Raw genomic sequence first — 25,009 nt, forward strand, 5'->3', positions numbered from 1 at the left:
GTCTTGGGAAGGAAAAATGGCCCCTTTCTCAATCTGGCTTATATGATTCCAGATCCATAGCAATGATTGATTCTAAACTGCTCCTTGAAATAGCTTAGAAAGCTGATCACATCAAGGACAATTAGGGATGGATAGCAAATATTAGTCTTGACACCCATGGATGATGCAGATAAATTTAAAATCCATTTGATTGTGCACTATAGAAGATGATGAAATTGAAAACAATTCAAAAGTTTGCAAATAATCTCTCAGTGGCAAATTAGGGAGTGCAAATACATGTTTTAGCTATTTTTGCACTTCTCCATTCAGACAACCGTTGTGTAATGTTAAAGGAAGATGATCGATAAGATAAACAACTCCCAGATATGAATTTGAACAATGTTGAAGACTGAAGGGAGAACATTTGGGAGCTATTTTATAAATCGAAAGTATGGTGCTGGAAAAACAGAGCAGATCAGGTAGCATCTGAGGAGCCGGAGAATCAATGGTTCGAGCATAAGTCCTTCATCAGGAATCTCTAGCATCTGCAGTCCTTACTTTCTACTAGCTGTTTTATAAAGCTTGGATAATGTGGGACAGTTTTCTGCCCAACAACAGCACTACTGAAGGAAATGCCTAGTGCTACTGAAGTATTAGGTTTCTTTTTTTTTGTTCCTTTCTATTCCCCACATTCCCTATTCAATTTCTTTGTCAGGTAAATACGTGGCTTGTTCCATTTTTAAAATGACAGCAAGCATTCTGGTTTTCTTTTATTGGTCAGGACACAAACATCTTTTTATTTCCCGCTCTTCTTTCACAGGTCTCTATGGCATTGTGGATAAAACAGAAAAATCTTATGGTACAACTTTCAGGTTTTCTTCCAAAATCCATAAAGAACTAGTCAGAGGGTCTAAAACTCACCTTTGAGATTTTGCTGATAGTTTTAGTTGTGCTAGTTTATTATATGTGCAATAATGATTGAAAAATAATGACACATGAGACCTATTTTCTTGTTGACAAGATACAAAAGAAGCTAAGATACTAGATTCAGAATAAAGACCTTGATAGTTACCTCTTTTCTGTTTCACAGAATGCCAAGCACAAGTCACCAACAGTTGGCATGGAAGTATTGAAAATAAATCTTTTCTTTTCCATAACTTTTTGGTTAATTTCATTTTCGAAAGCACAAAACCTGATGGTAGGGGAAGATGGTGTTTAGTTTTTCACCTTTAGTGTTTCATATGATTTCAGATACAGCAGTGTGAGAGAATGTGAGATAGAAAATTAGATGGTAAAACGTTTTAAAATCTTTACAGAACTTGAATAATATGAAATATATTTACTCACGCTTCCCTTGTTGCCACTAATTGCACATGAAATTTCTTTGGACTAGAAAATTCAGAAATGACAACTGAATGGTAGTTTCCATCATTCTGGAGAGTGACGTGTTCTAACTTGTTATAATAATGTAGCCTGTAAAAGAAAGTTTGATGTCACAGATGCACTAATAGAAGTGCACTAAGTAACCTTTACAGATCATACTGCATATCAAAACAGGATGTGGCTTTTATTGTATTATACTTCCTTTGTAATGAGTTCCTGAACTTAACCGACTTGTTATAGAGAAACTTGGATTTGAAAAGAACAAAATGGATGAATCTACACCACATTTATATACATACTTGAAGCTGGTGAAAAAGTACACAAAGAACAAACAGCCAACAAATTTTATTTTGAAATTTACTTTCTTGGCCAGACAATGGGTAATGTCTCAAAGAACACGAGAAAATAATTTGCAAAAAAATACTGGGGGCAAAAGTTTAGCAAGCCATCTTCCCAAAACAAATTTAAAATAACACGTACACAGAAGAGCTTTCTATTTCACGGAGTGACACACACCTCCACAGTTTGATTTAGCAGCTTCAATGCTTCAGTCACCTAGTCAACGAATCTGGAATAATGTATAACCAACAATTCGAATGGGACGTGATTTCAGACTTTGAGACAGTAGTATCCTAACCAGCGGCAGCTTTAATGGATTTTTTCAACTGATAAAAGGTTATTTATATATCTTCACAGTCAGTATGTAGCACAGGGCACATAACAGAATCAGAAAGAGGAACTAAGAGAGAAATACAAGAGTAGTCATGTCTTGTGAAAGGAAAGACTATCCAACTTCCAGATCAACGTATGAGTTCAGGAATATAAATAGGCTATTTAACCCTTAGACCCCATTCTACCATTTAATAAGATGACAAGTAGTTCCAACACATCAAGGAAATACAGAAGGGTCCAGGCCCACAAATTGGGGCTGTGCACAGGAGAGAAGTATTCCTCCTCTAATACACAACAGAGGAGGATGGTCAGAGAGAAGAAAACTTATCCAATCAATTCTTGTGGTCTTTACAAATTATTCAGGCTGTTGAAGACTAGGAAAAACAAAATAGTTGGGGCTTACATGGTACATGACCTACTTTGCTTCTCCACACATTTTGCAAGACTGTCATAATACAGGAGCAGGACCTTCAGCATATCTAATTTGACCTTATGCTGATTTTAGGCAATGCCAGGTCTGAAAAAAAAATTGTCCAGAAATGTTTATGTATTGAAGGCAAAAAAAATGAATGAATGCCCAAATATTATTTGCTGAACGTGGTCTATGTTGTATATCAGGATATTAAGCTCACCAGGCAAATTGATCTGGACATCCTTTTTGCAGATGATGTTGTTGAATGAAGGACCGAAATTCCCATGTTAAACTGAATGAATGCTATTTATTCTAAAATATTTGAGAACAACAAGATTGACTGGAAAGATATTTTCAATATTAGAACAACTTACTGTTTCCGGGGAGAATCCTCATTGGGCAAACCAAGACCAGCTACCCTGCAGAGACCTTTCAGTCTTTCAATGTGCTCTGCATTATCAGTTCCAAATCCAGAATTCATGATTTGTGAACGAATGTTGTACTCTAATATTGTGGTTTTCAGATCAGCTAACTTAGCCATACGTACCTTAAGAAATATTATCAAACGTAAGTAACATAGCTGATTCATGTGACTAGCCATATCAAACTAAAATATTCATTTTGTAAAGTCATAGAACAATATTAGATTCTATCTATTTATTTCAGCAGCGAACACATCAGAAGAGGTTGTATGTTGCACTGAACTTATTTTAGAAACTCTCATATAAATATGGGAAAGGCATTTTATGTCTGTCAAACACTTCCAATCTCAGAACTTTTCCACAATTTTGAGGAACACAAACAAAACTAGTGTGTAAATATGTATCATGCCAGTAATAATTTCAGTACTGCTCTATCACTATGAACATAGAGCCTTTCAGAACCAAGTAGATGACACAACGATGTCAATTTCTGAGCTCTTTTCTTCCAACCCAACTTTATTCCACAACCAAACTTTTGGATTCTTTTTTAATTGCTTTCCCTTTAACTTCCTGGTCCCCTACTGTGCAATTCTGCAGTCTAATTGTTAGCCTCAGCCAGCCCCATGAATTCCCAATGTCCATCGCTGCAATTCATCTGTACCATATTATAATAATCGAAGATGAAAATGTCCAATTTATTTTTTTCAACAAATGATTTCTGAAAATTCTGTTCAACTTCATTGGTTCTGGATAATTATATGTTCCATTAAGCATCTGAAGTAAAAATATTTGTGAATTTTCTGAATTAAGCAAGAAGTGAGAAAATTCCATCAGACAGCCACTTACAAAATTAAATAAGTTTATATTTGGAACAATATACTTTAGAAATGAGATTTAATGCCATTAAACTTATCATACTCACTACAGGATTCAGCCATAGAGTATTACCAAGAGCAAGAACAATTTTGGCTTCATGTGATTTATTGGTAATCTTCTGTTTAATATATCTGGAAACCTATTCAAAATCAGAAAATTTAAAGTCAAAAACTACACAGAATCACATGACTCTCTCCCACTGGTTAATTCGTATGATAGGTAAACATGTGCAAACTGTTTCCAGACAAAGCAAACAAATAAAATATTCATAATGAGATCAAAATCAAAATGGTTAATTCTTTAATTTCTGATTTGCCAAAATCAAAAAGAAAACGATACAATAAAATAGGTTCAGTACAAAGAGCACTAATTTTCAGAATACGGCAAAGAATTGGTGGTTAAAAACAAAGGCTATTCCTGTTCAAAAATCAAATACTGTCATCGTTTATCATTAGAATCAAAATGAAAGAATACTGTCAGGATCATTCTGAAATGCAAAGATTACCTTGGTTTCCTTTCCTGTATTCTAAAAAAAAATTCTTTCCCCATATCATGTACACCGAGCTCATGGATTGGTCACCAAATATCCCATCGGTCAGCTCTGCCTCACAGTCTTTGTGGCACAGAATGAGACCTTTCATATCCATCTTGGTCATTAAATATTCATCTCTTCTAAGCCTATTTTCCAGCAGTTTGCCCTTAAGCCTTGTATGCAATAGTGTTTCAAGTATTCCTCTCAATAATTGCCAAATGTCAGGAGGGTTCCTGCCTCTGTCACTCTTTTAAGCAGTGAGTTCCAAATACCCACAACTCTCTGGAATCGTAGAATCCCTATAGTGTGGAAACTGGCTGTTTGGTCAACAAGTCCACACTGACTCTCTGAAGAGCATCCCAGACTCACACCAGCTCAAACCCATCCTTGTAATCCTGCATTTCCCATGGCTAATCCACCTAACCAACACACCTTTGGACACTATAAGCAATTTAGCACGACCAATCTACCTAATCTGTACATCTTTGGATTGTCAGAGGAAACCCACACAGACACAGGGAGAACATGCAAACTTCACACACATAATCACCTGAAGTGGGAATCCAACCTGTGGTGCTGCAGCAGCAGTGCAAACTACTGACCCACCGTGCTCCCTAGCTGAAAAACATTTCCTCAAAATCCATCTAATTTTGCTGCTCCTTACCTAAAAAAATGTGTCACCTCAATATTGACCCCTCTAATGGAAAATGAATCTCCCTACCTACCAAGTCCATGCCCCTCATAGCCTTTTCTGCTCTAAGGAAAACAACCCCAGCATATCTAGTCTCTCTTCAAAGCTGAATTGCTTCAGCCTGGTGAATCACTTCTGCACTTTCTAGTGCCATTGCATCCTTCCTCTAACTTGGTAATCAGAACGACATACAGTACTCCAGCTGCGGCCTAACATCGTAACCTCTCTGCTCTTGTACTCAAAGCTTCAAATAACAAAAGACAAGTATCTCACATGCCTTCTTAACCACCTTAACCATCACATTGAGTGCATGTGAAGGTCCCTCTGATCTGCATTACTCTTCAGGTCCTACCATTCAGCATTTATTCCCTTGCATTGTTAGCCTTACCTCACTGCCCATTTTTCAGGATTAAATTCCATTTGCTACTCTTCAGCCCATCTGACAGCCCACCCATGTTGTCTTGCAGTCGAAGGTATTCCTCCTTGCTATTTACCATGTTATCAGTTTTTATAATGTCAGCAAACTTACTGATTACAGCTGCTACATGCATATGTAGATCATTCATTTACACAACAAATAGCAAAGGATCAATGCCGAACCTGGTGGCAAAATGCCTTTGGATTCTTTCTAATGTTATCGACTGGTGATTTTTCATATTTGCTCTCCAAATTTCTTTTTGAAGCAACGCCCTGCATTTTCCAAATTTCTCTACAGCATCCATTGTTTCAATCTAATGGTACTCTACTGCATGATCGTGATTTCTGCTTCCCAACCAATCTGTAACTTTTACCAGGCAGAACATAATACCTTCCCACCAACATCCATCTGAGTGGGACTGCATTTGCTTTATTCCATTCTTACCTAATTACTGCCATAGAATCACCATAAATGACTTTCACTCCTTTAATAATACCTCAGATGCCTCAAAGATATTTCCTCTCCTACTTCTTATTTTTATACTGCCCCTTGGTAGCTAGTAAAATTGAAGTCAATATAGACCAGAGGAAAATGCTTCACTAACCAGAGTAATTCCTTGCCCACACAGTAAAATAGATGGTTGTGGTTGTTAGAGGTCAATCATCTCAGGAAATCATCAGAGTAATTTCCTAGACTCAAATATTTCACTAGCTGCTTATCAAAGTTGTCCCCTCCATCCAAAGACCAGAAGTCGGAACATTTGCTGATGACTGCATAATGTTGTGACCACTTGCAACTCCTAACATATTGAGAAAAGTTTGTGCCCATACAATGGCAACATTTGAAAAAAAAAACATTAAATGACAAGTAACATTAGAGCCATATACGTGCCAAGCATTGACAGAGTCACAGAGACACACAGCACGTAAGCAGACCCTTCGCCCAAGTTGTAGATGCCGACCAGATTTCCGAAATAAATCTAGTCCCATTTGCCAGCATTTGGCCCATATCCTTGAAAACCTTTCCCATTTGTGTACCCATCCAGACGTCTTTTAAATGTTATAACTGTAACAGCCTCCACCGCTTCCTCTTAAAACAGGGAGACCAGAAATGCACAGTTTCCCAATAGTGGCCTAACCAACGCCCTGTACAGCTGCAACATGACCTCCCAACTCCTATTCTCATTGCAGTGACCAATTAAGGCAAGCAAACTAAACACCTTCTTCACTAGCTTATTTACCTGTGATTCCACTTTCAAGGAACTATGAACTTGCATTCAAAGCATCTCTAATAACGGTGTTTCGATCAAAAAAGCCCCTCACTACCACATTCTAGGGGTTACCAGTGATCAAAACATGAACTGGAACAACCTCTATTTTATTCTCTCATGGGATGAATGGTCATTTGCAAGCATTTGTTGACCATGCCTAACTCTTCTTAAACAAGTGGCTTGCTAAGTTATTTCTGAGAGTATTTAATAGGTGATCCACATTGCTGTGGTCTGGATTCACATGTAAGCTAGACTGGGTAAGAGAAGGCACATTTTCTTCCTCAGAAGGATATTAATAAAGCAGACAGGTTTTTACAACATTTGATGCCAGTTTCAGTGATTGTGCCCATTAAGCTAATTTTCAATTCCAGATTTCCTGTTTAATCGAATTGAAAGATCCTGCTTGTTATCAGCTAAGAATAATTATTTCTATCAAGTTTTTCTCATAAAATGTTTTGGAACATCACCTAAAAATTATGTACTTAAAAATGTCATTAAACAGACTTCCAAACTCCTTACCTGTGGATTCCAGTCCATTTCATTGTCGATAGGCTTTACTCTACATATTATAAATTCAACAACTTGTGGTGGCAGAACCTGAAATTTGGCAGGAAGTTTGAGCAGCTGTTTCTGCATCACTAGTCCAGTTTGACCACTGTCGATGTATTTCACTCTTGCGCTCCTGAGAACTGCACTTTCAGCTTTCTCTGGCAATGCTAGTAACTGCACCCTTAAAGCATAACAGAATACATAACTGATGAAAGATTTGTGCTAAATTTGAAAATAAACAGTTTTTGTCTTAAAAGCAGAAGAATACCTTATAATCAATATATTGAAGAGTGACAAATATCATGTATTATTTCCAATCCATACTCCTGTCACATTTTTTGATTTATACTTTGTATTAGAATCTTACGATGGCAAAATTCTAATTCAGCATCAAAAATAATTTATTCAAAACACCGCAGTAGGAGATTTCTCTCAGCTGACAAAACGCCACAAATCATCGCAGTCTGCTCACCATTTTTTCACTTCATTTTTGGGTTTTTTGCCCAAATATGTTCTAGTATTCTTAAGTGCAAATCGGCAGGTGGTGCAAAGTGAGGAGACACAATAAGTGTCGAAGAGTGTGGTAAAAGCATAGCCGGTCAAGCAGCATCCGAGGAGCAGGAGAATCGACGTTTCGGGGCATAAGCCCTTAATCAGGGATGAGGCAAATGGGTCAAGGAGGCAGAGAGATCAATGAGAGGGGAGTGGGGCTGGGGGGGGAAGGTAGCTGGGAATGAGATAGATAAATGAAGGTGGAGGTGAAAGTGATAGGTGGGCAGGAAGATAAACAGGTAGGACAGTTCAAGAGGGCGTTTGGGACAGGGGTAAGGTGGAGGAGGGAGAGGGAGGGGAGATGAGGAAACTGGCGAAATCCACATTGATCCTGTGTGATTGAAGTGCCCCAAGATGGACAGTTCAACTACATGGGATCAATGTGGATTTCACCGGTTTCCTTATTTTCCCTCCCCTGACTTTATCCCAGTCCCAACCTCCCAATTCAACACCGCCCTCTTGAACTGTCTTAACTGTCTATCTTCCTGCCCATCTATCTGCTCCAACCTCCTCCTTTCACCCCCACCTTCATCCACCTATCACATTCCTAGCTACCTACCCCCTGCTCCACCCCTCTCCCATTTATCTTTCAGGCCCCTTGGCCCACAAGCCTCATTCCTGATGAAGGACTTATGCCCAAAACATCGACTCTCCTGCTCCTTGGATGCTGCCTGACCAGCTGTGCTTTTCCAACATCACACTCTTCAACTCTGATCTCCAGTCCTCACTTTCGCTTTGTTTTCATCCAACCACCTCATTGTGTCAATGTGTTCCAAAAGGGATAGACAGACAAAGTGAGGTATCAAAATTGCGGCAGAAAGAGAGACTGGGGGAGATGTTAAGAATGAAATGAGGACACATTTTCAAACAAGCTACTGGGAAACTTGGAACTGTGGACACTTGGATTGAAAGACAGCGATTCTTGTTAGTTAAGTATCATCAACGAAAAGGGTAAGGTCACAAAAACAGAATTGAGATACAATTTCATTCACGATCTGACACACAGCAGGTAAGACTAAAAAGGGCTGAATTGCAATGCTGCTATGAATCTGCTACCAATTACTGAAGTTCAGAACTTCATGACTCTTTCATAATGCTTTTTTGCTATGGCATTTCAATCACACCACTCTAGTCATAGGTTTAAAACTTACCTCTTTTTGCTGACAAAATTCTTCAAGCTTCGCTCTTCTTCAATCCCATTTTCACTCCAGCAATCCCAAGTACCTATCTCTTTTCCTCTTATAGCTTTTATCATACTCCTACTCAGAGTATCCTTACCTTCATCCTCACTGCTCACTTCTCATACCCCTCCCCCATCAATTGGTTGGGCAATTGTATCAATTGCATAAAGCTCAATTTGTACTTTATTGCATTATCAACCATAATCCACCAATCAGCTTTATGGTTCTTGAAAGCACATTAACAAGACAGTAAATAACACTGAAAGTACTTTGGACTGAAAATTATGTAATGTTCATTTTTGTTAGAACCCACACATTACTGGCCATTGTTGTAAAGACATTAGTTACATTTCTGTTGTTGAAATCTAAGTCATAACATTATGTAAAGCTAAAGAACATTAAACAAGTATAATTAGTTATACTGCATAACTAGCATACACTAGAAATTGTTTGAAATTATTAAATGTTTTCCAATGATCCCAACACCAAATTAAAGAATGTATTTATATATCACAATTATTTCATTGCATCTTTGAAGCCATATCATATGCTTGAGATACTTGCTGTTGTAAAGCTTCAGTCTGAACAATTACAATGTTCTTGTCAGAGTTTAAATGTCAATTGCAAACAAAACATCCCACCTTACCTGCTATAGCTGTTCTCCTCTAATCCATAGAAGGCAGAAACTTCTAATTGTTCTACTGGTTTCCTGTGATCATCTTCCAAGTAGTAATCAGTCATGTCTTTCAAAAGCATCAGATAGTCCTCTTCCATAGATACAGGGAGATCCTCCCATTTACTTCTGTGATGTATTATTCTGCCGTAATAATCTGAAGCATCATTGACACATGTTGGAATAATCTAGAGAAGTTTAAGATTTCTTTAAGTTTAAGAGGCAAGTTATTTCTTTTATCCAAATACAAAAAATGATACATTGATCTGGAATATAAAGAAATGACTACATTCTTTGCAAAAATGAAACTGATACAATCTTTTTCTCTTTGATGATCACATAAAACTCAGAAGATTGTCTCATCAGCTTTTGGTTATACAAGTATCTAGCTGAGAGTTTAGACAACTGGGAAAGCTGATTTAAGGATCTATACTTCTTGTGATTTTCTGGACAAATGTGTTTCATGTAGATCTCATGAAGTAGGGCTTTGGTCTCTTTAAAACTTTAAGATTCTTGCAGAAATAATTGAATGAATTGCAGGAACTATTTTGTAGCTTTTGCACCAGATGACAAAACAGATTTTCAATGAGATGGGGAAGCTTTTGAATAGGGAGAGGAATTGTTAGGCTTTTTGGGATTCATGTTTTCACAAAAAAAATTATGCATTTTGTTCTTTACAGTACATTTACAATCAAATTTTGGAATAACGTTCTTGGGGAGAAATTTTCTAATTAATTACAGTAGATTTGAATATGCTATTAGATCCCAAACCAATTTTTCCAGCAACTCCAAGGTTAAACCTATCCAGTCAGGTATCCACCCTGCCAGAGCACTGATATCAAAGACACAAATTAATAGAGCATAAACATCATGCACAATCCCTTTTCATTCTTCTTGGCCTCTTTGCAGCCAATGACATAGTTTGCCAAGCTATTCTTCTCAACACCCATCTTCCATGATCTTGCCAGGTGATCCAAATGTCCTTGTCTCGTTTCAATTTCACATACTCAGCGGTAAGCAGAGAAACACCTGCACAGCAGATTCTCTTCCCACTCTTGCATCATAATGTCTGCTGTCCCAACAGCTGTCCTTAAAGCCCATTTTATTTCACATTTAATTGTCAAACTATTTGTCTGACATCCAGGACTTCAGCAGAAATGTGTTAAATACTTCAAAATAAAAGCATTTGCTTCTTCCTTTGCAAGAAAATAAATTTCTTCACCAATTCCATCTTTCTCCCTGGCTATTGCCTAAGGGTGACACAGACTACTTTGACCTCAGCATCCTTTGTTATGTCAATCTGAGCTACTGACCTAATTTTCTTTCTAACACCGAGAGAGCCTACATGAACGTATGGAACATCATTGTTCATCATCAACTGTTATGTTACTGTGATTTTCACAGAGAATAACATTGTACATATAACCTGTGTAATCGGCAAATAAATCTTAAACAAAAAAGTGAAAACTATACGAAGAAATAAATTTTCAGAAAGAATCGCAAGGCAAGGCACAGAAATAAATGACGGAAATAAATTTTACCTCAATGTACCCTGTGGAAGGCAATTTCTTTTCAGCTGTAAGATACCGTGGTTTGTCTACGTCGTGAAGAAACTTATGACGACTTGGGCATGTCTTATTATCTCTAAAACAGTTACAGAAACATGAAAAGTAAAAATACTTTCAGGATGAAATCAACTTAATACAGATAGTCCAGTTTAAGCACCACATCAAGTAGCTACCCAACTCATACGCACTCATCACATTGCTGCATCAGCAATGAGGAATGCAATAGCAAGAAATTATTTGCAGAGTGTTAAAAAGACATAGTGTGGACATGTGTAATCTGATGCAATTGTGTTAAGACATGTTTACCACTTAGGAACAAAGTAAGGATAGTACACTGGCTATTTGCTTTGTGGTATCAGAATTTGAAGTTATTTACATCAAAATCCATGTGATATAATTTAATCATGTTATATATTTTTACATACAAATTTTATATAAATATATACCTACATTTAAATAAATAAATATGTGAATTAATGAGAACTTTATGGGGTGGCACAGTAACTCAGTGGTTAGCACTGGTGCCTAACAGCACCAGGGCCCGGGTTCGATTCCCGCCTTGGGCCACCTCCTGTGTGTGTGGAGTTTGCACATTCTCCCCGTGTTTCCTTGGGTTCCCTCCGGGTGCTCCGGATTCCTCCTACAGTTCAAAGATGTGCAGGTCAGGTGAATTGGCCATGTTAAATTGCCCTTAGGGTTAGGTGCATTAGTCAGAGGGAAATGGGTCTGGCTGGGTTACTCTTCAGAGGGGGTTGGTGTGGACTGGTTGAGCCGAAGGGCCTGTTTCTACACTGTAGGGAATCTAATCTAATCAAATAGCTGATCTTTATCTACAAGCTTTTATTTTGAAACCAGGAATTATGTAAAGCCAAAACAATGCAAAATGTACCTCTTCAATAATGTAATTTCCGTACCAAGTATTGGACAGAAACTCGACAGCTTTTAGTTTAGTCTGCTTACTTACTGAATAATCTGCGGTAAACCAATTCTTTTGTTGCTATCACATCATAAGAAAATGATATTCCAGTTCAAATAGCCATTTTTCTTTGAAGAACAATGAATGTTCCTTGTTCTTGTAACTCCGTAGATTATCCCCACTTTCCTCAAGATTATAAAGTAAACATTGCTAAGGGCTTACCTGCAAATTCCATATGCTTTAAGGTATTTACATAAGGCTCTGTCATAGTAAATGTCATCTATGTTATTCATGTTCAAAATAAATTGAAATAATTCTTGAGGAATTTTAGCTTCTGTTCTTTCCAAGTAGTGCAGGACGGAAACTGTTTGTAGTGCATCTTTTTCAGTAAGCAGTACAACTGACTGACGTTGACGAGTTGGCACCTAGTATTAAGAGAATGTTTCATGTCAAATAACTTTGAGAGTTGAATTTATGCTAAAGACCTGATGCATTTTTTTGAAAACTGAGTTGACTGGTGTGCTGTAAAGAATATATTGTAGTTGAAAAATATTTCAAACCAACGTAAGAAGGTAAACTCACTGTAAACTCAAACACCTTTAGAACAGCACTGATAATGCTCAAACATGGGAATGAAAGTAAATACAATTAAAATAATTGTGCAATGTTGGATTCTGGGGGTAAGCATGGTGTTAAATTACAAGGGTGGTATCAAATTAAAAGTAAAAATACACAATGCTGTGTGCTTTGGTGGAGGTGAAAAGATTGAGGAAATTTTAGAAGCCTGCAAGTGATGGCTAATAAAACTGAGAAACTAATATGAGAATAAACTAGCAGGAAATACAAAAACAGACAGCAAGAGCTTCTACAAGGATATAATAAAAGAAGACCAGCTAAGTAAACAATGATCTCTTTGAGGTTGAAACCGGAGAATGAATAAATGGGAAACAAGGCAATGAGAGAGACTTCAAACAAGTATTTGTAATTGCTTATCTGATAGAATACATATAAAACATCCTAGCTTTAGCAGAAAGTTAGAGCAAATGCAAATAGGAAGTTAAAACAATTACTGTAGTTGAAATTCTAGAAAAACTAAAGGATGACCACTTCCGTGAACATGATGGTATGCATCCTAGGAACTCAAAACAAGTAGCTGCTGACATAGTGAATCTATTGGATGTAACTTCCAAAATTACTAGATTATGGAAAGGTCCCAGTGGATTGGAAAACTGCAAATGCAACAAATTTCTCTAGTCAACAAAGGAGGGAGAAAATAAGCAGGACTCCATAGTCATTTAACTGCATATCATTGGAAAAATAGTGGAATCCATCATTGAGTAGCAGGACATTTAAAAAAATCAGAAAGTCAAGTTAATTTTGCTTGATTGCATCAAAGGAAAATTGTGCTCGACCACCTCAGTCTTTTTGAGCATGTAATCAATGAAATGAATAAAGGGGAACCATTAGATGTAGGAATATTTGGATTTCTAATAGGCACTCGATAAGCCATGAAAAAGATTACAGCACAAAATAAGAGCCCAAGGTGTTGCATGTAATAAATTTTGTCCTGATCTTAGACCAACAAAATTGTTAGACAAAAGATGAGATCCAGGGGACTTATGAAGAGAATAAAGCAACAAGATTCCATACATTTGAACAAACAAACCTTTACATGAAACAACTGTACAGAGGTTGGTATCCCATCACAGTCACCCTTTATTTGCTTGTGTACAGTACACTAGTTGTGGCCAGCAAGTTTGGAGGCAGTTCCCTAAAGTGGTCAGGCAGGGCTGTCTTGATTGGGGCTGGTGAGCTGGTTCCAATGATTACAACTGAGAACAGTAATGTATTCTAAAATACATGTACAACTCATTTCCAACACCAAGAATTAACATGTGGTAAACATGGACAATGTACTGTCATCAACAGACACAACAGACAAACAATGAGATCAAGACAGATCCCTAGATTTCTCAGCAACTCCCCCTCCCCACTCTGTAAAACATACGATACATCACCAAATCTTGTTCAACTTCCTAATTCTTTATTTTTGTGATTCCATCCTTGAGACTCACTCTCAAAAGCTGTTCCATTATGGACTTCCTCAGTAATTGCTCCTGTTGTGGCATGCTCATTCTGGATTCTGAAAACTAGACTTCAGCACAACTCCCATTTTTTAACTTTCAACAAACTTCAAGCACCAGCTGTTTGTGTTATCCCTGAGCCCCAACTTGGCTAAATTGTATCAAGTAGACACTGCTTATGAGTTTTCTAATCCCGACTCCCTCAGTTGCAATGAAGGATTAATAGTTGAGAGTTTCTTCTGAACTCCTCATGGCTTCCCCTAACACAGTGACCAAACCACTTGTGCAGCTTCCCAGGACTTCATCAGAAATCTGATTTCAACTGTCAGCCACTCACTAATTGCTAGAACTTGTTACAGAGTTTGTTAACAGCACAGACTCATCCAACTGCTCTTGATTCATTCCCTGCAGACAGCTAAACATAAGCATTCCTAACATTAATTAGTTCCTGTTTCTCTCTCCAATTTGTGTGTCCCAGAAGTGTTTTGCACTGACTTCTAAACTGTCCTGGGTGACTTACTAAAACTTTTGCACTAAGCCCTACCCCTCTATTCTTTGGCAAAACTCAATATTGGCACCAACTACTCTTGGAACTCTCTATATGGCTAAACACGATCATGTTGCCATTTTCACAGAATGCAGTCGTTCAGCACAAAGATTGCTTACAAAAAGGATTCATCACAATTTCCAGAGACAAAGCATTGACCAACCACAGGGGAAAAGTACTGGGGAAAATCTGATAAGTTCAAGCTGGTAAATGATAATTTGTAAAATCTAAAAGGGTAGACTGTTTTTGCTTCAACAATTTAGAATTTATTTTAAAGACTTGGATGATGTTACCAAATGCATCACAGCCAAATTTACAGACAATACAAAGATAGGTAGAAAAATGAGCTGTGAGGAGAATACAAACAATCCTGCAAAAGGCATATGGATAGGTTAGGTTAAGAGGACAATAAAAAATGGTAGATGGAGTACAAAGTGGGAAAATATGAAGTTGTCTACATTAGTGGGAAGAAAGGAGAAAAATTATTGTATAAACAGAGAGAGATTGAAAAATATCATAGAACATGATCTGTGTAATATTGCACATAAATCACAAAAAGTCAGCATGAAGGTTCAATAAGTTGATCCCTGGGTTGAAGGGGTTGCCCAATGAGGAAAGTTTGAGCAGTTTCGGTCTATGGTCACTGAAGTTTGAAAGGATAAGGAATGATTTTACCAAACCATAAAACTCTGCCAGAACTTGACAGGGCAGATGCAATGCTTACCTAAGGAGGAAGCTTAGAACTATGGGACAGAATTGAGAATAAAGGGTCACCCAATTAAGGGTAAGAGGGAATTTCTTTTTTAAAAAGGTTGCTAATCTTTGGAATTCAATACTCCAACAAAGGTGAGTCATGATCAGAGGAGCATACCCGGCTTCAATTTCTTACGATTTTAATGCGTCAGACAAGAGTCTGATATCATGAAGTTATGAAAAGAGCACAAGTGTCTGGTATTGCTTTCATCTGCAAACAGATTTGTGGATTATCAGCAAGTTGAATAATGGAGCGGGAACAGCTTTTTAGTGAACAATTATTTTAAAATTGCAGAATTTATTTTGGTCATTAAGGCAAGAAACATTTTGGGAAATAGAACACAAACACATTTCGCATTCCATTCAGTTCTGTTTCTGCATCAAAAATATAGAGCAGGTAGTATGAGTCAAATTAGGAAGCAAAGACACTTTTGATAAGCCTCAATCCAGCTGATGGAGACAGAGGTCAGACATGCTGTTGATACCAAAGTTGCGCATGAGGAGTAGAGGATAGTTATTGTCAGTTTCTGTTATACATAGGGGCCTTCGGGTACAGGTCCCTACTGGAAAGGGATTATTTCTACTGCAACCTTGAGATTCAGATTGATACATCCATTACAAAAAAATTAATCCAACAAGAACAAAATTCATAAAAAGAATTGCCTGAGCCAAAGATTTTTTTTTCAAACTGGCTGTTAAAGTGACATGTGCCACAAAGCTACAAAAGAAGAATGGACACTAAAGGTATAGTTTGTAATGTGGATAGGAACCTTACATGGAATGTTACAGGGGTACAGGGACACAAAACGTTTAAGATTTGACAACTGCACATAACAACTGGAAGCATTTTAAGCTTGCTACATTTCATATTTTTTGTAACAATTCGTTGTACCTCCGTAGTTAGATTATCAAAATTGTCAACCATACAACATAGACGAGTTCCAAATATCTCACAAGATGAAGGAAAACCATAATGAATTACACAGGTAGCATCTGTAATCCTCAAGACTCTCAGGCAGTTATCAGTCGTAACTGTTAGAAAAAAAAATTCAGGACAAAATGTTATTCACAATTTATCCATTTCAAATGCGTGGTGTATTACCATTCAAGTAGTAGAATGAATTTAAACTCTAGACAAGTAATATGCATGAAGACTTTTGAAGATTAACAATTTGACCTAACATTCAAATATTGTTGTTGCTGTTACATATCATTTCACTTCTGTCATGCTAAGTACCAAACAAAAAAGATATTATTCAGGTTTCATTAAGGTTTTAAAAAGGCAGTGTGTATTGCATTCAAATTTACTGATCATACGAAAATAAAAAAGGATGGCACTTTGTGATGAGAATCTACCAGGAGATATACATTGGTTGAGAGAGCAGATAAAAAAATGACAGATGAAGTTTAATGTAACAAAGTATGAGGCTATGTACTTAGGTAGGTAGAATCAAAAAGCAGACTATTATTTAAACAGAGAATCCTTTTAAGAAAAAAAGGTGCAGTACAACGGGATCCAAGTGCCCTCGTGCATAAAACACTAGAAGTTAGCATGCAAGTGTAGCAAGTAAGTAATAAAGCAAATAGAATATTGGCCTTTATTGCTAGGGGGTGGAGTTTAAAAATTAGCAAGTTCTGTTACAGCTGTGCAGGGAGTTTTTGAGGTCACACCTGGAGTATTGTGCAGAGAGTTTTGATCCCTGTATTTATGGCAGGATATACTGGCATTGAGGCAGTTAAAGAGATTCACTGGGCTGATTTCTGGGATGAAAGGATCAATTTGCAGGGCAACTAATCAGATTAGGCCTTTATTCATCAAAGCATAGAAGAACATACAAGATTCTTTGGGGCGGCATGGTGGCCCAGTGGTTAGCACTACTGCCTCACAGTGCCAGGGAACCGGGTTCGACTCCAGCCTCGGGCAACTGGCTGTGTGGAGTGGGCACATTTTCTCTGTGTCTGCGTGGACTTTACTCTTTCCTTTCACAATCCAAAGATGTGCAGGTTCGGTGAACTGGCCATAGCATTAGGTGGATTAGTCAGGGGTAAATATGGGGAATGAATCTGGGTGGGTTACTCTTCGGAGGGTCCGTGTGGATTTGTTGGTCCGAAGGGCCTGTTTCCATACTGTAGGGAATCTAATCTTCAGAGAGCGCAGTGTTTCCACCAGAGGGGGAAATCTTGAAGTAGAGCTTCAAGAGCTTATGGAAAAAGTACACAAATAAAATTGAACTGTAAAGGAATTTCTTCTCCCAGAGGATGATCAAGGTCTAGAATTCTCTGTCCAACAGACTTGTGGTGGTTACATCATGGCAAGAATTTTAAAAAGGTGGTAGATTGCCTTTAGACATACATAGGAGTTGAGGGAAATGAGGATCTGGCACAAAAGAAGAGTGGAGGCCTGAGGTCAATCAGCCATGAACTTACTGAACAATGAGGCAAGCCTGAAGACTGAATGACGAACTCCTACTCATAAGGATAGATAAGTCTCCTGGCCCTGATGGAATGCATCCCAGGGTACTAAGACAGATGGCGGGAGAAAAAGCAGGTGCAATAGTGGTAATTTTCCAAAATTTGCTGGACTCTGAGGCAGTCCCAGCAAATTGGAAAACAACAAATGTGACCCCACTGTTTCAAAAGGGAGGTAGACAAAAGATGGGGAATTATAGGCCAATTAGCCTCATCTCTATAGTGGGAAAGATGCTTGAGTCTATTATCAAGGAAGAAATAGCGGAGAATCATGAAAGAAATTGTCCAGTTGAACAGACACAGCATGGGTTCATGAAGGGCAAGTCATGCTGGACAAATCTTTTGGAATTCTATAAAGACATTTCGAGCAAGGTGGACAACGGGGACCCAGAGGACGTGGTGCACCTAGATTTCCTTAAGGCCTTTGACAAGGTGCTGCACAAGAGGCTGCTGCATAAGGTAAGGATGCATGTCATTAGAGGTAAAGTATTAGCATGGATAGAAAATTAACAGGAAGCAAAGAGTGGGGATAAACTACTGCTACACTGGCTGACAATCAGTGACTCGTGGTGTGCCTCAGGGATCAGTATTGGGATTGCAACTATTTGCAATTTACATAGATGATTTTGGAGTTGGGGATTAAGTGTATGGTGTGAAAGTTTGCAGATGACACTAAGGTGAGTGGCAAAGCGAAATGTGCAGAGGATTGTGATGGTCTGGCAGGTGGTATACAATATTAATAAATGTGAAATCATACTTGAAGGGTGAAAAGTGCAGCAGACTGCTATGCATACTGCTACAGTGTCCTTCTGCATGAGTCACAGAAAGTTGGTCTGCAGGAACAACAAGTAATTAGGAAGGCAAATACAATTTTTTCCTTCATTGCTAAAGGGATTAAAAGCAGAGAGGTAATGTTACAGCTGTACAAGGTGCTGGTGAGGCCACACCTGGGAGTACTGCATGCAGTTTTGGTCTCCTTACTTGAGAGAGGCACTGGAGGGGCTGCAAAGGAGGTTCACAAGGTTGATTCCAGAGTTGGCTTACAAGAGACCGAGTAGATTTGGATTATATTTATTGGAATTTAGAAGGATGGGGGGGGGGGGGGGGGGGGGGGAATCTTACAGAAACATATAAAATTATGAAGGTAATCAGTAAAATAGAAGTAGATAGGACATGTCCACTGGCAGGTGAAACTGGGACAAGAGGGCATAGCCCCAAGATTAGAGGGAGCAGATTTGGGACGGAATTGAGAAGGAACTTCTTCACCCAGAGGGTGGTTAATCTATGGAATTCCTTGCCATGGCAAGTAGTTGATGCTACTTCAGTAAATGCTTTTAAAGCCAAGGTTGATTTTTGTTGAAAAGTAAAGGGATTAAGGGATACAGTGAGAGCATGGGTAAGTGGAGCTGAGTCCACTAAAAGATTAGCTATGATCTTATTGAGTGCAGAACAGGCTTGAAGGGCCAAAGGCCTACTCCTGATCCTAGTTCTTATGCTCCTATTTACTTTGTTCTAGAGTGTCTCTACAAGACGAGGCACTTGTCTCAATGTCAAGATGCAGGTTACCCCATAGATACAAGTGACACTGTCAATTAGACATAATTATAAAGATTATTAGATGATAATATCATGATCTAGGGCTGGATTCCCAGATTCTGCAGCTAGTTCGGAGATGCTATCAGATTGGGTCAAACCAAGTGTAATTTCCAATCTTTACCTCCAATCTCAGAACCTTTACCTTAATATAGTCAAGGATTCTTTCAGAAACACATGAGATGTCTTGTTGCCATTTAAATGGCAGCCAGTGACTAGGGCATGTGTAGTCTGGTATGTTGAAATGTGTAAGCAAATGATAATTTTTCCTAAAACAATTTTGCAAAACATAAAAAATTTCAGCAATTGCAATGAATGAGAATACATTTATTTTCTAAACATCTCAAAAACTCAGCATTGAAAATTCTCACCTAATATCATGTGTGTGCCAGGGTTGAATTTCTTACTCCAATCGTCCATTATATTGCTGACCTGTAAGCTCATTCCTTCGTGGACCTTCATGCAGAAATGTGAATTACTGCCTAAAGCCTATAAGAGAGTTGCAACCAAAAGGTACCTTAGAATTGCTATACTATTAAGAATCCAACAGTTTTAAAATTACCTAACAGCACATAAATTTACTCCTACTTATAAGTCTCAGATTCAGCCGCCAGCCAAAGCATGCCTTTACAATTTTACATCTTTTCAGCTACAGTTACAAGTGAAATTTTTGCCCCGTGCTATATTCATTTAGGGAATGTCTAAAAGTATTTCAGTTAATGCACTGGCTAGGTAGTTAACATTACGTAGAAAAATCTAGAAATTAACTTGTGCTCATAAAACTCCACTACAGAAATAACAGAGGATTAGATAGGGTAGACAGTGAAAGTCTTTTTCCTGGGATGATGACGCCAGCTAGTACGAGGGGGCATAACTACAAATTGAGGGGTGATAGATTTAAGACAGATATCAGAGGCAGGTTCTTTACTCAGAGTGGTAAGGGCGTGGAATGCCCTAGCTGCCAATGTAGCCGTATTAGGGAAATTTAAACAATCCTTGGATAAGCACATGGATAATAATGGGGTAGTGTAGGGGGACGAGCTGAGAACAGTTCACAGGTCGGCACAACATCGAGGGCTGAAGGGCCTGTTCTACGTTCTAATTAAATGTGTGTGTGTGTTGACTGAACCATCAAATTTTGGTCAAACACCCAATTTTTTGGATCCACCAAAACCCGAATTTAAAATGCAGAAAAGATTTAGGGCCCCACTGATGAAATAACCAACTCAAAAAACAAAACCACCCCATGTCATCTTTCTTTTCCATTTTCCCATTTATTCCGAAAAACAGTACAAATATGCCATTGTAGTTTACTTGAGGTTATGTTACAAGCATCTACAATTTGTATTCAGTATCAGTAAAGCTTTTTGTAAAATTGCCTTTAATGAATTATCAGATCATTTAACACCATATTCTAGCACTGACTTTTGTTGTCATTTACACCACAAGCTACAGCTGCAAGGCTAACAGCATTGTGGATGACTCCACACATCCCTCATTCAAACTCTTCTCCCTCCTGCCATCTGGCAGAAGGTACCAGAGCAATTGGTCTCTCATGGTCAGACTGTGCAACAGTTTGTTCCCCCAAGCCATTAGGCTCCTTAACGGTGTATGATCATATCTATTCCATCTTCAATTATTTGAATTACTTTATGATTTGCTGCTAAAACAATGGTTTATTAATGATCATTCATTATTACTTTATAATTTGTCCACTATTGTGCCTAATGTTTTGTCTTGTCAGGGTGTACTGTGCGGTTTTGCATGTGTTGCACTTTTCTTATCCACTTTAAGCTACCCTGTGTCTGTCTGTCTACTCTCATGTAATTTGTGCTGTCCATGTAGCACTTTGGTCCTGGAGGAACACTGTCTCATTTTTACTGCATCAGTTGTATACATCAGAAATGACAAATAAAGCTACTCTTGACCGTTGCTAAAATCTGCATTTATTAAACACAAAAATATTATGCACGAATCAAGTGAGATTTGGAGAGCAACTGGTTGGCATTGAGTGTGGCAAGTAAGCAAAAATAAACAAATTAAAAGCTCAAAAACCCTTGGAAAAACTATGCCAAAGATGAACCTCAAGGGATGTATCTTCGCTTAATGACAACACAAAGGACATGATTTTGCTTCAAATATGGTCCACAATTCATTCCGAGCCTCCCCTATTCACTATGTTGTTGAATCCACACTGTAGCCAGAACAACACATTCTTGCTGCAGCTGACGAGAAAGACAGAAGCATTAAAAATGCAGTCAGCTGTTTTAAGCTGACAGGAAGATTCAGGCCCAAGATCTCAATAAAGACATGATTTGGAGGTGCTGTTATTGGACTGGGGTGGACAAAGTTAAAAATCACACATCATCAGGTTATAGTCCACCAGGTTTATTTGGAAGCTCTAGCTTTTGAAACGTTGCTGCTTCATCAGGTGGTTGTGAAGCAGGACCATAAGGTACAGAGTTTATAGCAAAATATTACACTGTAATCATTTCAGCTGCATGACAATGGAATCTTTCGCTATAAATTCTGTGTCTTATGGTTCTGCTAGTGCTTCCAAATAAACCTGTTGGACTATAAGCTGGTGTTGTGATTTTTAACTCAATAGAGACTGCTCTGCTTTATTTCCAACTCCTTTCCAATTGAGACCCCTTACTCTTACAATGACTAGAATTTAAATAATTAACGTTTGGTTTAGTTGACATTATTTTAAGGCAAAATGCCCAACAGAAAAAGCAGAGAGCCAGAGTTAAAAGGAAAGTTGAAAATAACATTGGCTCAAAGAAGGGGACTTATAAATTTGCCAAATAACGTGTGTCAACCTGTATGTTGGGAATACGTTAGAATTCTGCAATAGAAGATTATGAAAATGATCAACAATGAAAGTGTAAAATATAAATCTAAAACAGCAAGAAACATGATAAAAGATTGGAAAGCTTCTAGAGGTTTGCAAAAAAGGAAAGGATTAGCAAAAGACAAACATGGGTCAATTCCAATACATTTCATTGAAAATTTCATAATTGAAAATAGAAAAATGCCAGAGAAGCTTAAATGCACTTTGGGCTGAATCTTAGTTTTTTTTTGGCCAAGTGTGAGATGAGTCAAGTTTTTGGAGGGAATACCACCATGAGGCCCAGCAGGGATTCCTCATCATACCTTACCAAACATGGCTCATTCACGAAAACCATCCCATGGCAACACACACTTCTTATTCTAGCCCCAATTTGCCATTTGCCTTTTCCAGAACAATTCATCATTCAACAAAAGATTGGTATCACCTACAACTGCACCGTTTTTCAAAGGCTGTTGTGTGCCTGGTCAAGCACTAGTATTCCAAAGATGCCCTACACAATCAAGGAAATCTTCTGAACATGTCCAAGAATGGTAAGATGGCACCATCATTCCCGACAGAGATGTGAAGTTGAGGAGACTGTGCAAAGGAGAGGAATCACCTTCCTGAAGGACTCTCAGAAAAGGTTATTCCACCAGATCCTGGCAGACTGGTCTGGAGTTGCCACCCAGGTCATTGCTGTCTGCACAATCCATAGGAACAGCTAGCAGTGTTGTAAGAAGATCAGTGAGCTTCTCTTCTCTTCCCTGTGACAGCTTCACAGCTGGCCAGGAAGAAACATCCCAGATTGTTGGTACACAGAGGACTACAGAAGCCAGGCACGTAACTCAGCTCCACATAGGTAATCATCAGCAAGCAAACAATTTGTCCATGGACAGGCTGGCAAGCTGTGATGAAGGATGAGGCCCAGCATCATCAGGCATAGCTGGACAGGTACTCACACCTGTCCTCATTGTTCCAGACACTGGTCCTCAGGACCAAAGGCATGTGACAAAGGGATAGGAAACCTGATAAGCACTCAAGGTAGCCCATCCTCACAGATGGAAGGGTAATGTCAGGAGACACCCAGCCAGAAGAGAAATCATACATAAGACTGTCACACAGGTGACTGGGCCCTTCACTTCCTTTCTGCCTGCATCCCCTCCCCTCCCCTCCAAACCTTGGCAATCTTAACTGAAGAGGGGTGACTTGCATCTGGGAAGAAACTCTCGGCATGTCTGGCACTTCCAGACACAAATGCCCCTGATATAGACAACCAAATCTTCAGGACCAGAGGACTCCACTGCTAAGCAAGCTCCTTCCACTGCACAGTGGACATAGTGGGAGAGAAAGTAAAAAGAAACATAGAGGGCATTCTGGTCATATAGGCTACAACACACTATACATAATTTGGCATTTTTCAACAAATTACACTGTTTAAATGGTTAAATCTTGTTGCTTGTGTCTCTGTGTAGCCCTAAATGTAACTGTGCTAATATGACACAAATTTCATTGCCATGTAGAATGTACTATGGATTGGTATCTATATTCTGAGGTTGCTGCAATCTCTAAAAGCAATAGGAACAAGATACCTATTCTTTCCATGGCCTTGTCCAAAAATGGGAAAAAGTAATGACTGCAGATCAGAGTTGAAGAGTGTGATGCTGGAAAAGCACAGCAAGTCAGGCAGCATCCAAGGAGCAGGAGAATCGACGTATCGAGCACAAGCCCTTCCTGATGAAGGTCCGAGTCCTGCACAGTTCACGGGTTTCTGTGTAATTTCTTTCCTGTTAAAGATCCTCGCATCACTAAGTCTTGGAGCTCCCTTTTTCACAAAGTCACTTAACCCACTCGTTACATGTGTGGTTGCAGTTATTTCTTTCCCTTTACTTTGCACTTTTGATTTCCAGCAGAATGGAGGATAACTTCAGTCAGTAGTTTTCAGCATCTGTTCCTTTGTGCCAGTGAGTCCCGAAGAGCCTGACAGCCTTTCCTGTAAACCCCTTAGCCTTCCTACTACCCCAGAATGGCCCCGTAATGTTGCCATCTTCACAATTTTCATTTACACTTCTCTCCAGCCTGCAGGCCCCAATCCTAAAGAACAGTCTGTGCAGTCTTCTCTTCATAGCAACACAGCCTCCTGGTCACCATGCCTTTCCCCCTTTGTTTCTGGGGGAGGATCCAATTGACTGACTGTAGCTCAGCCCCATTAGTGATGGGACAGACTCAGTCGAGGAGTGCCCAGTCCCATGACAGGTGGCTGTAAATTACCCCAACTACGTTAGTCCTAAGCCTTGGACAGGTCACAATGGAGCTTCAGGATAATTATATCCTATTTCCAGACTGCAGAGCGTGACCGCTTAAAGGAGAACACACGATTGATTGCTTGATTGTGGCCAACCCCTGCAACTGGTATTGGAGGTTGTGCACCATTAACTGTGCTAGAACCCCCTGACTGATAGGTCCCTCCATGGACTACTCCTTAAGACTTTGAGATACAATTGCCGGCTTGCAGCACGTGCAGTGTGTTTTTACGGATTGTACTGGCACATAGAATTGCAGAATCCCTACAATGCTGAAGCAGGCTTTTTGGCCCAGGTTCACACCAACCTTTGGAAGAGTAATCCACCCAGACCCAT

General features: G+C 38.8%; 1 protein-coding gene across 1 annotated transcript in view; it reads right to left on the minus strand.

Annotated features, from left to right (window-relative positions):
* Positions 1 to 25,009, minus strand: part of tdrd12 (tudor domain containing 12) — a 132,209-nt gene that overhangs the window by 36,495 nt on the left and 70,705 nt on the right. Inside the window, exons 16-24 of the mRNA XM_060838340.1 lie at positions 19,912 to 20,029; positions 16,371 to 16,510; positions 12,317 to 12,519; positions 11,152 to 11,254; positions 9,584 to 9,798; positions 7,175 to 7,385; positions 3,791 to 3,883; positions 2,821 to 2,993; positions 1,327 to 1,452 (exon numbers count right to left, since the gene is read on the minus strand). Of these exons, the coding sequence (XP_060694323.1) occupies positions 1,327 to 1,452; positions 2,821 to 2,993; positions 3,791 to 3,883; positions 7,175 to 7,385; positions 9,584 to 9,798; positions 11,152 to 11,254; positions 12,317 to 12,519; positions 16,371 to 16,510; positions 19,912 to 20,029 (1,382 nt within the window). The remainder of the gene's footprint in view (positions 1 to 1,326; positions 1,453 to 2,820; positions 2,994 to 3,790; positions 3,884 to 7,174; positions 7,386 to 9,583; positions 9,799 to 11,151; positions 11,255 to 12,316; positions 12,520 to 16,370; positions 16,511 to 19,911; positions 20,030 to 25,009) is intronic.

The sequence above is a fragment of the Hemiscyllium ocellatum genome, chromosome 17 (genome assembly GCF_020745735.1).
Source record: "Hemiscyllium ocellatum isolate sHemOce1 chromosome 17, sHemOce1.pat.X.cur, whole genome shotgun sequence".
Taxonomy (NCBI): Eukaryota; Metazoa; Chordata; class Chondrichthyes; order Orectolobiformes; family Hemiscylliidae; genus Hemiscyllium; species Hemiscyllium ocellatum.